At 37.7% G+C, this 15,190-nt stretch overlaps 1 protein-coding gene across 1 annotated transcript; it reads left to right on the top strand.

Moving 5' to 3' along the window:
* The first annotated feature begins 1,243 nt into the window (after positions 1–1,243).
* rbpja (recombination signal binding protein for immunoglobulin kappa J region a) lies at positions 1,244–14,631 on the top strand. Its single transcript, XM_074630202.1, has 12 exons — positions 1,244–1,502; positions 6,099–6,131; positions 6,278–6,373; positions 6,984–7,149; positions 8,022–8,196; positions 8,364–8,501; positions 9,228–9,340; positions 9,544–9,684; positions 10,135–10,290; positions 10,455–10,558; positions 11,645–14,279; positions 14,366–14,631. The coding sequence occupies exons 1-11, from the start codon at positions 1,483–1,485 to the stop codon at positions 11,985–11,987; spliced, it is 1,485 nt and encodes a 494-aa protein (XP_074486303.1). The 5' UTR covers positions 1,244–1,482; the 3' UTR covers positions 11,988–14,279; positions 14,366–14,631.
* The last annotated feature ends 559 nt before the right edge of the window (positions 14,632–15,190 follow it).

Genomic DNA, 15,190 nt, shown 5'->3' with positions numbered 1-15,190 from the left:
AGGCGTGGGAAATGAGTTACAGTGTGGGTGCCTTGTGAAAAAAAAGTTGTGAGAGCGCTTGGTAATCTTGCGATACAATCGGTCGATCTTCATTCATGTCTATTGTGAGAGTTTTTAGGCTGACTAATATTTCACTAGTAAATTCTTTTCATAATTCTTCTTTTTATTGCCCATTATAATGTCAAATAATGACATACTTTGTAATTTTCTCCATTTATTCATAGATTGATAAATCAATTTGTAAACACATTTATTAATGCCTGTTTTTTTTAATACTAGTACAATTAGTTATTAATCAATTAAATGCTCTAATTACTATTTACGTGACTCTCGTGGTCCTCCATAGTTTGTATTGTTCAATAAGGTGTGGGAATCAAGTTACAGTGTGGGTGCCTTGTGAAAAAAAAAAAAAAAGCAAGTTGTGAGAGCACTTCATAGATTAATAAATTAATTTGTAAACACATTTATCAATGCCTATTTTTTTTATTGCTAGTACAATTAGTTATTAATCAATTAAATACTTTACTACTATTTACGTGTCTCTTGTGGTCCTCCATAGATTGTAAACACATTTATTAATGCCTATTTTTTTATTGTACAATTAGTTAATGCTGTATTACTATTTACTTTGACTCTCGTGGTCCTCCATAGTTTGTATTGCTCAATAAAGGCGTGGGAATCGAGTTACACAGTGAGTGCAAAAGAAAAGCAAGTTGTGAGAGCGCTTCATAGATTAATAAATTAATTTGTAAACACATTTATCAATGCCTATTTTTTTTATTACTAGTACAATTAGTTATTAATCAATTAAATACTTTACTACTATTTACGTGTCTCTTGTGGTCCTCCATAGTTTGTATTGCTCAATAAAGGCGTGGGAATCAAGTTACACAGTGTGGATGCAAAAGAAAAGCAAGTTGTGAGAGCGCTTCATAGATTAATAAATGAATTTGTGAACACATTTATTAATGCCTATTTTTTTATTGTACAATAAGTTAATGCTCTTTTACTATTTACGTGACTCTCGTGGTCCTCCATAGCTTGTATTGCTCAATAAAGGCGTGGGAATCGAGTTACAGTGTGGGTGAGAAAAAAAAGCAAGTTGTGAGAGCGCCTCTTGATCTCGCGATACAACCGCTCGATCTTCACTCATGTCTATTGTGAGAGTTTTTGCGTTCTCGCGCGACTTTGTAACTTTCCCACGCCTGTTGTTTTGGCGTCTGCCCTCAGCTCTTTTGCCCGTCGACTCCCTCCCTCCTCCTCGCTTCTCTTCTCACCCCTTTGCCCCGTCACACCTCCCCCTTCTCTCTCTCTCTCTCTCTCTCTCTCTTTCTCCCTGCTTCTTCTCCTTCCAGTCTTCTTCTGTTGGCTTCAGAGAGAGAGAGAGAGAGAGAGAGAGAGAGAGGGGGCTGCTGCTGGGGGAGGGATCTCGCGATTGTTGGACTCTTTTTTTCGGGGGGTGGGAGCTTATTATTTTGGAAGATGGCGCCCGTTGTTACGGGGTAAGTGCTGAAATTCACAGCATAATGATATAAAAAAAAAAAAGTTTTGATGTTGTGGTAAACCGTAGTCAGTTTGTAGTGTTGTTGAGTGATGTTTTAGGAGTGTAACTTATCTTTACCACCAAACACACACACACACACACAGAGAGAGAGAGAGAGCTACTTTAGTCAGTTGAGCTGAACTATTCTTCCTAGTATCGCCTGCTGCTGCTTTCTCTGCTGTTTGTCGTGCCTATATTCACTTCAAGATCACTTTCCTTGTCAGTGTACACTTTTGTTTTTGACTTCTGTGTCTATTTAATGTGTGTTCAACAAGTTGAGCACAGCAACACATGTAATATCTTTAACAAACTACTCTACTACGGCAGCGTTGTGCATTAACGTCATGGCAGTTGGGCTGAGGAGACATAGCAGAGTATTGCTAGGCTTAGTTAGGCATCATCCTTTATTAGTTTAACAGAAGTTCATAGTGTTACTGTACTATTGTGCTGTTAAACTTTCCATCTACACTGTTACATTATTGCATACCACTTTATAGACTGCACATATATACATATTATATGTATTTATTGTACATTTATTTATTGATTGACTGACTGCACACACTATGTTCACCCATTCACTCTGTGTCTTTTATATCTCTATTTATTGTTTTTATTATTTTTGTAAACCTTTATCTCTCCTGTGATTCACTCTGTTTGCTGAACGTCATCCTCAGCACACATTTATTAGTTTCCTCTCATCAAAAAAGAGAAGTTCATAGTGTTACTGTACCATTGTAATGTTAAACTTTCCATCTACACTGTTTCATACTGTGCATTTTAAAGTCTAAAAAACAGTATAGAAACAGAGGCAAACTTTTATATACACCTGTATCTGAGTTCTTAACACAGTCAAGTCAGATTTATTTCTATAGCACATTTAAAACAACATGAGCTGACCAAAGTGCTTTACAGACATAGGCAGAATAAAAACAGGTCAACAGAGCAGACAAACAAAATCACACACACACACACAGAGCTACTTTAGTTGGCTCATTGTGCTGAACTATTCTTCCTAGTATCGCCTCCTGTTTTTTGTTGGGTTTGTCGTGCCTATATTGACTTCCAGACACTTTTTTGTGTCGGTCTACACTTTTGTTTGTGACTATTTAATGTGTGTGTTCAACAAGTTGAGCACAGCAACAATTGTAATATCTTTAACAAACTACTCTACTAAGGCAACGTTTCAGGTTAACGTGCATTACTGGCGCACTTCACACTTACTTTACACTATACATCCTATATACACTTACTTTACACTATACATCCTATATACACTTACTTTACACTATACATCCTATATACACTTACTTTACACTATAAATCCTATATACACTTACTTTACACTATAAATCCTATATACACTTACTTTACACTATACATCCTATATACACTTACTTTACACTATACATTCTATATACCACTCACTTTACACTATACATCCTATATACCACTTACTTTACACTATACATCCTATATACACTTACTTTACACTAAACATCCTATATACACTTACTTTACACTAAACATCCTATATACACTTACTTTACACTATACATCCTATATACACTTACTTTACACTATAAATCCTATATACACTTTACACTATAAATCCTATATACACTTACTTTACACTATACATCCTATATACACTTACTTTACACTATACATTCTATATACCACTCACTTTACACTATACATCCTATATACCACTTACTTTACACTATACACACTATATTCACTTACTTTACACTATACATCCTATATACACTTTACACTATACATCCTATATACACTTACTTTACACTATACATCCTATATACACTTACTTTACACTATAAATCCTATATACACTTACTTTACACTATACATCCTATATACACTTTACACTATACATCCTATATACACTTACTTTACACTATACATCCTATATACACTTACTTTACACTATACATCCTATATACACTTACTTTACACTATAAATCCTATATACACTTACTTTACACTATACATCCTATATACACTTACTTTACACTATACATTCTATATACCACTCACTTTACACTATACATCCTATATACCACTTACTTTACACTATACACACTATATTCACTTACTTTACACTATACATTCTATATACCACTTACTTTACACTATACATCCTATATACCACTTACTTTACACTATACATCCTATATACACTTACTTTACACTAAACATCCTATATACACTTACTTTACACTATACATCCTATATACACTTACTTTACACTATAAATCCTATATACACTTACTTTACACTATACATCCTATATACACTTACTTTACACTACATTCTATATACCACTCACTTTACACTATACATCCTATATACCACTTACTTTACACTATACACACTATATTCACTTACTTTACACTATACATCCTATATACACTTACTTTACACTATACATCCTATATACACTTACTTTACACTATAAATCCTATATACACTTACTTTACACTATACATCCTATATACACTTTACACTATACATCCTATATACACTTACTTTACACTATACATCCTATATACACTTACTTTACACTATACATCCTATATACACTTACTTTACACTATAAATCCTATATACACTTACTTTACACTATACATCCTATATACACTTACTTTACACTATACATCCTATATACACTTACTTTACTCTATAAATTCTATATACCACTTACTTTACACTATACATCTTATATACACTTACTTTACACTATACATTCTATATACCACTCACTTTACACTATACATCCTATATACCACTCACTTTACACTATACATCCTATATACCACTCACTTTACACTATACATTCTATATACCACTTACTTTACACTATACATCCTATATACCACTTACTTTACACTATACATCCTATATACACTTACTTTACACTATACATCCTATATACCACTTACTTTACACTATACATCCTATATACCACTTACTTTACACTATACATCCTATATACACTTACTTTACACTATACATCCTATATACACTTACTTTACACTATACATCCTATATACACTTACTTTACACTACATCCTATATACACTTACTTTACACTATACATCCTATATACCACTTACTTTACACTATACATCCTATATACACTTACTTTACACTATAAATCCTATATACACTTACTTTACACTATACATCCTATATACACTTACTTTACACTATACATCCTATATACACTCACTTTACACTATACATCCTATATACACTTACTTTACACTATACATCCTATATACCACTTACTTTACACTATACATCCTATATACACTCACTTTACACTATACATCTTATATACACTTACTTTACACTATACATCCTATATACACTTATTTTACACTATACATCCTATATACCACTTACTTTACACTATACATCCTATATACACTTACTTTACACTATACATCCTATATACACTTTACACTATACATCCTATATACCACTTACTTTACATTATACATCCTATATACACTTACTTTACAATATACATCCTATATACACTTCCTTTACACTATACATCTTATATACACTTACTTTACACTATACATCCTATATACACTTACTTTACAATATACATCCTATATACATTTACTTTACACTATACATCCTATATACACTTTACACTATACATCCTATATACACTTACTTTACTGCACATATGTACATTTATTCATTTATTGCACATACTACATTTATTTATTTATTGACGGACTGCACACACTATGTTCACCCATTCACTCTGTATCTTTTATATCTCTATTTATTGTTTTTATAATTTGTGTATACCTTTACCTCTCCTGTGTTTCACTCTGTTTGCTGATGTTGCTGCTTTGACACCTGAATTTCCCTCTGGGGATTAATAAAGGTTCATCTTATCTTATCTTATTAACGTCATGGCAGCTGGGCTCAGTAGTCATAGCAGAGTATTGCTCGCTTAGTTGGGCATCATCCTTTATTAGTTTCCTCTCATCAAAAAGAGAAGTTCATAGTGCTACTGTACCATTGTACTGTTAAACTTTCCATCTACACTGTTGCATATTGTGCATTTTAAAGTCTAAAAACAGCACAGAAACAGCGGCAAAACCTTACATTCTTGTCTTCCAGCTTAATTGAATGATTGGTTTGAGTGTAAAAAGGTCCTTCATTTTGTTCCAGAATCCTAATGTGTACTGACATTCATAAAATAGATGTTAAGTTGTGTTAAACTTTCCATCTTCACTGTTACATTATTGCATACTGTGCCTTTTAAAGTCTAAAAAACAGCATTGAAACAGAAAGACCTGGCAAAACCTTTACCATATGTATACACTCATCATACTGACTTCTTAACACAGTATGATAGTATAAGCGCCCCTGCATTACACATGTCACTGTGTACTTTTATCACTTTGAGTCAAGCTTGTTGTTGTTTTTATCTCTGCTACATCCCCCCAGCACAAAAACCACGTGTAAACAAACACCTTTGCAACCTGATGTTTTTGTTTTGCAGGAAGTTTGGCGAGCGACCTCAGCGTTTGACAAGGTAAGAGAGAAACGCAGGCACCCTCATTCATAGTGCAAACACATTTTAAATCAGTGCAGAAATCTAAGTGAAAACAACTTGATTAAAGTAGTAGATGTTGTACAATCTGTTCTGTCAGTGTTAACATGTTTTCCCCCTCATTTCAGGGAGGCTATGAGGAATTACTTGAAGGACAAAGATGATCAAACGGTGCTCATACTACATGCAAAAGTTGCACAAAAGTCATATGGCAATGAGAAAAGGTTTGTGTGGGAAGCTGCATGCTTTGAGTTTGTCTCTACTGTTCACAACTGTACTGTGTGTTTTTTACGACGAAGTATTAGGGCCACATTGAGGGAAAACAAAAATCTGAGATTTAGAGAATAAAGTCATAATATTATGAGAAAAAAAGTTGTAATTTAATGAGAATAAAGTCATACTGTTTCAAGAAAACAAAGTCTTAATATTACGAGAATAACGTCGTAACTTTGCGAGAAAAAAAGTAATTTCCTCCTCCACAAAAGAGGTGACTTCCCCTAGGTCTGTGTGGTTCTTTCTTCGGAATAAATGCGGTTTCTTGCACAATCTTTTCAAGGTCCTGATACTTATGATAATGTGGTGCTGATGTGCCAAAAGATTAAGTGTTTCGTTATTTGTGAAACCTAAACTTAAGTATAACTTCACAAGATGCTCCACGTTCCTCATTTTCACACAGACGGCACGCTGCTCTATTTCCCCTCTAAAATAACACGTAAAATTACTACTTTATAATATTATGACTTTATTCTCTAAGTCTCTGATTTATTTATTTTTTTCCCTCAATGTGGCCCTAATACTCCATTGAGTTTTTTACCCTGTGCTTGTATGGATTAGGTTTTTCTGCCCTCCACCGTGTGTGTATCTGATGGGCAGTGGCTGGAAGAAGAAGTTGGAGAGTATGGAGAAGGAGGGTTGTACAGAGCAGGAGTCCCAGCCATGTGCATTCATTGGGATAGGCAACAGTGAGCAGGAGATGCAGCAACTCAATCTGGAGGGCAAGGTGGGTAGCCATTTATAATGATGCCACAGTACCGCAGGGGATTTAATTAGATTTCCACGTGACCACTGTTGGTAATCTTCACTGCTCACATACTCTTACCATACTTCTCTCATTCTAGCAATAAACAAGGTACTTGTTGTCGCTCTGCATCACCACTGATAAATCGTGCAACGTAACCACTGCATTACATGTTTTTTTCCACAGTTCTTTATTGTAAAGCTCATTAATGACAATGTGTGATAATATGACAAAACATAGAACATTGGGCTTCATACTGATATACTGTACAGGTACTAAAACAGGCATGACTCCATTCTAACTAGGCTGATACATTCACCAATGTATCAGGATGTATGGTAATTATAGGATACTCCAAAAACATAATAATGGTAAAATAAAAAAAGAGAGAAGAAAAAACTGTAGCTTTATGGATGTGAAATTTCCCCAATAAAATTAATAAATTGACAGTCTGTTGAATTTTCTGTTTTTTATTTTCACAGTATAATATTAGATCCTTGGTTTCCAGCTTAATTCAATGATTGGTTTGAGTGTAAAAAAGTACTTAATTTTGTTCCACAATCCTAATGTGTACTGACATTCATAAAATAGATGTTAAGCTGTTCCACAGCATGAAATGTACAGCTGCTTTGCTTTGCAGTTTGACCATATTTATATATCCTTACTCACTGTAACTATGCCACAACTATGTTCACACTGTGGCTGATATCCTTGAATGTCCTTGTGTTTTATTATTTCACCACCAATGCCACTAAATGAACTCTCAGAAGGAGAGAAGAGGGAAGTGAAAGGGGGACAAACAAACACTCACTAAAAAAAAAACCTTAATCTGAATCTTTTTTTCCCTGTGTTAGCACTTCTGCACTGCTAAGACGCTGTATATCAGTGACTCAGATAAAAGGAAGCACTTCATGCTGTCTGTGAAGATGTTGTACGGGAACAGCGCCAACATAGGACTCTTCCTCAGCAAGAGGATCAAGGTCATATCCAAGCCCTCCAAGAAGAAACAGTCCTTGAAAAATGCGGATTGTGAGTTGCAGGATGCGTCAACACACACACACACACACACACACACACACACACACACACACACACACACACACACACACACACACATACACATTAGCTCATGGAAAGACAGCTGTATGGTTTCACCACACACTGACACTCCTTCATCCTTTTTCTTTCTCCCTCAGTGTGTATAGCTTCAGGGACTAAGGTGGCGTTGTTTAACCGTCTGCGCTCCCAGACAGTCAGTACCAGATATCTTCATGTGGAGGGGGGAAACTTTCTTGCCAGCTCCCAACAGTGGGGAGCCTTCTTCATCCACCTCTGTAAGTCTCTATCTGCATTTCCTTTTTTTTCCATTTTATCTTATCCTCTGTGGTCATTTCCATGGTTTCCATTTTTATTGATGTTTGTTATCTTTCTTCATGTGTCTCTTGACTGTTTGCACTGATCGGGAGCTCCTATTTAAAGGAACAGTGTGTAACAATTAGGAGGATCTAATGGCAGAAATGGAATGTAATATTAATAAGTATGTTTTCTTTTGTGTATAATCACCTGAAAATAAGAATCGTTGTGTTTTCGTTACCTTCGAATGAGTCGTTTATATCTACATAGGGAGCGGGTCCTCTCTTCAGAGTCCGCCATGTTGCACTGCCATGTTTCTACAGTAGCCCAGAACAGACAAACCAAATACTGTTAACTTTTCCTGCTTGGATGCCGGAGTAAATAACGTTACTCACTCCCGTCCCCGCCACTCTGTCTCTCTTGCTTCACCACTCACTTCCCACGTACACACACACTCTACGCACTGACCCTGCTCCAAATGACCTCCGCTACTCTTACAACAACTGGCTCTAGAGAGGGCCATTCGCATTTTCGCATTGGCCACCATAGCTCTCCTACACACTTAGCACACGGGAGAGGCTTCAGTTGGTTGCAATCTGCAACCTCACCTCGACATACCACCAGATCCTACACACTGCTCCTTTTAAAGGTAGAGAGGAAGTTATAGACATTGACTGTATTTTTGTGTTCTGTTTCATTTTGTTTAGTGGACGATGAGGAGTCTGAAGGAGAGGAGTTTGCTGTGAGAGATGGCTATATTCACTATGGCCAGACGGTCAAACTGGTCTGTTCTGTTACTGGCATGGCCCTGCCCAGACTGGTATGCAGCTGTCTGTCAATTTACTCATGTCAGTTGTTTATTGTTTGTGAGAAAGAGAGCAGTCGTATCACTGCTATCCTACTTAATGAACACGTTGGGATGTTTTGTAACTGCACAGATGTGTTTGTGTTAATTTGCACACATATACATGATTTGTTTCTGTTTATTTATGATGATGGGTGTGTGTTGCCTCAATTCCTCAGGTCATTCGCAAAGTGGACAAGCAGGCTGCATCGATGGATGCAGACGACCCAGTGTCCCAGCTTCACAAGTGTGCCTTCTACCTGAAAGACACAGACAGAATGTATCTCTGTCTGTCACAGGAGAGGATCATCCAGTTCCAGGTGCGCTATCTCACACAAACACACACACACACACGCACACACACTCACACACACACACACACACACACACACAGGTTTGAGTAGTTTTTTTGAGAGACTTCAATTCTGTTTTTTTATTCTTGTGTCTATGGACAGTACAATATGTGCAATATTTGCCAGGACTTAAACAGTATATGTACCATAATGTATCTTTTTTATAATTCTTAAGTGTATATGATTATAGTATTTATCTGTCTTAACCTTTTAACTTAACTACAGCAGGTATGTGTTGTGAAATTAGTACCCACACGAGAGGTCTACCTATTTGTTTTATGAGTGTTCCATGTCAGGAGAAGAGAGTCTTTGTCCCTGTCACTGGCAAGCTCCTGCTCAAGTGTGTTTTTCATCTTGTTAGATATAAAAGTGGGAAGTGAAATGTATTTCTATGTTGTTGTTGTCATTTTTCTCCAGGCCACACAGTGCTCCAAAGAGACTAACAAGGAGATAGTAAACGACGGGGCTTCCTGGACTATCATTAGCACTGACAAGGCAGAGTACACCTTCTATGAGGGTATGGGCCCCGTCCCCACACCGGTCACACCTGTCCCCGTGGTGGAAAGTCTGCAGGTATGCATGCAACTTTTTCTGTTGAAAATATGCTTGTTGTGCAGCGTTTTTTCAGCAAACATGAGTGCCATATCTGGTTACCAACTACTTCCTCTTTTAGATTTTACTCAGCTTCTAGGGACCTTTTCAAAGACATAAAAACTTTTTTGTGTGTCTGTGTCAAGTTAAACGGCGGAGGAGATGTGGCGATGTTGGAGCTGACGGGACAGAACTTCACCCCTAAGCTTCGAGTGTGGTTTGGAGATGTGGAGGCTGACACCATGTACAGGTGAGTGCTTATATCTGTGTGTGAACATTAGTGTGTAATGGCTCAAATGCTCAAACCGTGGGCCTTTCTCAAACCACCTTCTACACCATAAAACGCTCTCTGTCGGATCAGGGCCTTTTGTGTAGTTCCGTACAATTACCAGTACAAGCGTAAACTGCTCAAACTAAGATAGACATTTAATATTATCATACAGACGTTAACAACTTAAAGGTCACATTGTACATGGGATCAAATGTGTAGTCTAGAAAACGATAGACGTGTTCATTTGATTGTAAGTAGTTGTATATTAACAGGGACTGTTGCAAAAATCAAGCAGCTCAAACATTAAAGAGTTAAAAACTAGAAGATGTTTACAAAACAAAAAGGCAACCAAAGAAACATGGGATTAAGTTTCATTTTTAGCTTCTCTGTATATTGCATATTCTTTTTATTCTTAATACTGTGAACCTTTGCACATCCCCTAGAATATATCTTTCTATCTTTATGGTTTGTTTTTTTCTTATCTTGGTAAAAGTGCTCTCTCACTCGTAAAATGTTCTCTTTCCAATAGAAGAGCAAAAATAAGAAAACATTGGTGAATCCCAGAAATCAATGGGTACTAATAAAATAAGAGCAAATCGAGGATACGAGCAAAAATAAGAGAAAATGTGTTCTTCTAGAGCTTTCTGCATGAAGCCCATGGTACATATTTCTTTTTAAAATTAGACTTATTTAAAAAGAAAAATATTTTTACTATATTTATGTTTCTTGTTTATGCACCAAAACACCAAGGCAAATTCCTTGTATGTGGAAACCTACTTGGCAATAAACCAGTTTCTGATTCAGATTGTTCTGCATAGGCTTTATGAATCTGCCACACTGTTACTCATAGCTTATTATTAGTGCTGTGTATAACAGTTGCCACTGGATACAAAAGCATGGTTACGTGACATTACGGTTTTTGTTAGTGTCGGAGAGAGGGAAGTTGGTCCCAAAGCTTGCCGCTGTATTTATACCCTACACCTTCAAGAAGGGTGCTCCATTCAGCTGTTAGTGTGACTGCAAACCGAGAAAGTCCCCTTGTCTCATCCGTCTGTCCCCCCTTAGATGTGGCGAGAGCGTCCTGTGTGTGGTGCCGGACATCTCCGCCTTCCGGGAGGGCTGGCGCTGGGTGAGACAGCCGGTCCAGGTCCCCGTCACGCTGGTCCGCAACGACGGAGTCATCTACGCCACCGCCCTCACCTTCACCTACACCCCTGAACCGGGGCCGCGACCCCACTGCGGTGCCGCCGGGGCCATTCTGCGGACACATAGCACCTCTTCGTCATCACCGGCGTCTTCATCCTCGCCATCGTCATCGTTGGGCGGGCTCGCGGACGGCCACGGGGCTTACAACAGTAGTGACTCAGGCATGTCGTCAGGGGCGTCGACCATGTCGGTGCTGTCATAGTAACACTTGTTCTGTTTGTCAGCTTTGAATGACTGAGTGAGAAAAAACGTGTGCATGCACTTGTGAGCCAAAGAGGCTTATGGACCTGTGAAGAATTGCACTCAAGACTCGGAAACTCTTCATCAGAGAGCAACTGTGATCATCAGGAATGCTAAAGACAAGCTGAAAGAGAATACTCTACAGCTCCCTCTCCTGGTTTGTTGTGGACATTGTCAAATGCTCCACTCAAAGGACCTTGATGTTCAAGATCTTCACCTAAAAGAAGACTAATCTGCCACCTAACTCTCACAACAACCTGATTTGTACAAGAACCATCTTGTTTTTTTTTTATACGCCCGTGGGCTTGGAAGCTATTTTCACTCTGCTCTCTTTCTACTGAGATCATGTTTTTACTGAAAAGCTTCATCTGTTGTGTGCAAGGGAAAAAAAATGTTGTAAGAGTAACATAGTTTTTACGGACCAAGGAATATTATTATATTATTTTATTCATATTATATTTTATAAGCTTTTGACCGAGGTACATTTTTGACATTTTTTTTGTATGATACTGCATAGTAAGTTCACTTTTGTTACCAAATAGAATTCGTCGTGTTGTTGACTCCTTTTTGAGTTTTTGTCTCAATCTTCTAGGTCACTGGGCGTATCCCAAAACTTTTCCCTAACTTTTTTTATATCAAAGATGAAATTTTTTTGATGAGTGTAGTGTACGTGTGTGATTATTTGTAATACACTATCAGTTTATTCTGGGAGACCAAGAAGGCCTGTGTTTTCTAATCAGTGTGGTGTTTTTGTACCAGAGTAAAACGGTAAGAATCAGTGCTTCTTTTTACCATAGCTATGTACACTGCAGTGCTTCGTATTTCACACAAAATAACAGTACTAAGTTTATGTAAATTACTACTAAGTCAAGGAACAAAGAAGGAAGGTCAAAACTAATATCTGTCTAGCCACGTTAAAGATGTCATTCTGTGCACGCCTTGTAGCTTGTTGTCGTCACAGTTCACCTAAACTCAGCAATGTCACGTTGGGATTGAGACTCGTTGAATCTGGTTTTGTCAAATATGGCATCTGACTGCAACTCATTTTAATACAATCAGCTGTGGTTGTACTTTGAGTCTGATGCGATGAGGGGATGACTTCTACGGATAGATTGCTAAAGGAATGAGTCCCAAAACCCAGAAATGAGTTAGCATTTTAGCACTTCCGGTTCCCTCGTCTGGAAGTCAATGGGTTTTTAGTTAGATGTCTGAAATAAGGTCTGTGGTTAACACAAGCTGAAGAGATTTTAACCTTTTGTTCTGCGACATAAAATACATCAGTAAATATCCCACTCGTGAATTTTGAAGCCTTTATGTGTCTTAAAAAAGGCGGTTGCTAACAAGTGGCTAAATGAGACTGCTAAACGTCATCGCGCCGACTCGTCCGTCTTTACAGCCTTGTTGTGTTTATACTCACGCTCATGTGACCGCGGTGTAGTTCATCTACAAAGTGATGTTCATTTGTGGAGATTATCTTGCTGAACAAAACGTGTAAGTATCATAAACGTTTGTTTGCCACAGAGCTTTATTTCTGCGATAATCCAAAATCCAGTGTAAAAATCCCATTGGCTTTTTGTGGCGGGAACCAGGGCGATGCTAACTTCCTGGTTGGCCTACAAAAATACGTCATCCCTGCAGCACTCAATTCAAACTCCTAGTTTGTTCTGCCTCTCTACCTACCCGATTCAGCAGATTGAACATACAAATTTAACTTTGAACTGACTTACTAAACTAGTCAGGAACATGTCGTTGCCTTAAAAACCACTAGTATTTGTCTTGCTTAACATTTCTCACCAGGCTTTTTGTATCATACTGTATATCATGTTTCAAGTAAATGTGGTAGGTTGGCCAGCTTACTGCCAGTTTTTCATGACAATTATGTGAATCGCTTAATTTCTTGCACGTTTTCAGCATGCCTAAGAAGTTTGTTGGTATGGTTGGTATGGTTGTATAAAGCGTAGTATCATAACAATCCAGAGACGCCTCTTTGTGGTACCGTCGGGTCCCATCTGATCAACACTCTCCATTTTCTTTCCGTGCTCTCGTTATACACTAGATTGATGCATCACCTCTTGATTTGATTCAGTATCTTATATCAGCTAAAGAGTGTACCATTTAACACCCTAACAACATTGTAGCTGTCTGGTTCTGCAGACGTGTAGGGATGTGGCGTTTGTGGTCGAAATCTTCAGCTCATTCCAAATAGTCGGTCGCTGCACGGCCCAGACATCGGATTCTTTAATCTACCCTTTTAGTTTCTTCCTTGTGTCTCAACTGTGCCTTACTTTGACATTTTGGTCAGTCAAGTCAACATGTACTCTGCAATATCTTCAAGGCCAGGAGTAAATGCCATAAGGTCAACTGTGAACGAGCGTGCTAAATCCACCGCAACGTGACGTCGTACTGGCAGCTTTATGAGCATTTTCGTCGCTCTTGTGATTATGGAAAAAGTGTGTTTACTCTCATATCCTTCCTTTTGTGTTTCACTGCTCTTCCCTCCATCTTTTCAGTCTGGTGTATTACTCTTTCTTTTTTAAGTAAATCAATCTGCCAAGGTTCTTCAGTGAATGGTCATGAATAAAAATAAGCTGAATGTCACTTATAAATGTGTGTTTTGGTGGCTGTTTTTGAGAGTATTTTGATCATTTATTGCTGTTTTCCTTTCTCTCATCGTTCATCATTATAAATGAGCAGAGTAGGAGCTATAGGACTAAACGGTTAGATGCAATGCATGCACAGTATATGCTCTATACTGACTCAGATCCTGCAGGGGCCTTATTGGACATGTGCCACTTGGGCATGCTCCACAGGGTAGAGGTCAAAGCTGCCCCACTATTTTTAAACTGGGAGCCGAATTGCTGGAATGAAACCGGACACTTTGTTACTGTTTAAGTCAAGTTGTTACGGTGATGTTTGTAGTCCTTTCATCTGTTTGTGTCCTTCACACTCTGGACGTTTCTAGTTATACTTTTTAGTTTAAGGAGACATACGTCTGAGCGTGTTGAAGAAATCGCAATAAACCACATATAGATAGACGTTACAAAACTTTGTGAACAGGTGTACAAACATTGACTAAGTCCATCCACATAGCTTCGGAGATCCGTGAACATGGATACACAACTGTCCGACCCAGACTGCCTGACCGTGACGGTGACATATGACGTG

This window comes from Sebastes fasciatus, chromosome 3 (assembly GCF_043250625.1).
Source record: "Sebastes fasciatus isolate fSebFas1 chromosome 3, fSebFas1.pri, whole genome shotgun sequence".
In the NCBI taxonomy this organism is placed as follows: Eukaryota; Metazoa; Chordata; class Actinopteri; order Perciformes; family Sebastidae; genus Sebastes; species Sebastes fasciatus.
This window is presented reverse-complemented; position numbering and strand designations above follow the sequence as displayed.

Bases quoted from the DNA above. Each gene is read 5' to 3' on its own strand.
- rbpja (XM_074630202.1), top strand. From the start codon at position 1,483: ATGGCGCCCGTTGTTACGGG. The intron at 7,150-8,021 runs GTGGGTAGCCAT...TCCCTGTGTTAG, and splicing joins AACTCAATCTGGAGGGCAAG to CACTTCTGCACTGCTAAGAC. The intron at 8,502-9,227 runs GTAAGTCTCTAT...CATTTTGTTTAG, and splicing joins AGCCTTCTTCATCCACCTCT to TGGACGATGAGGAGTCTGAA.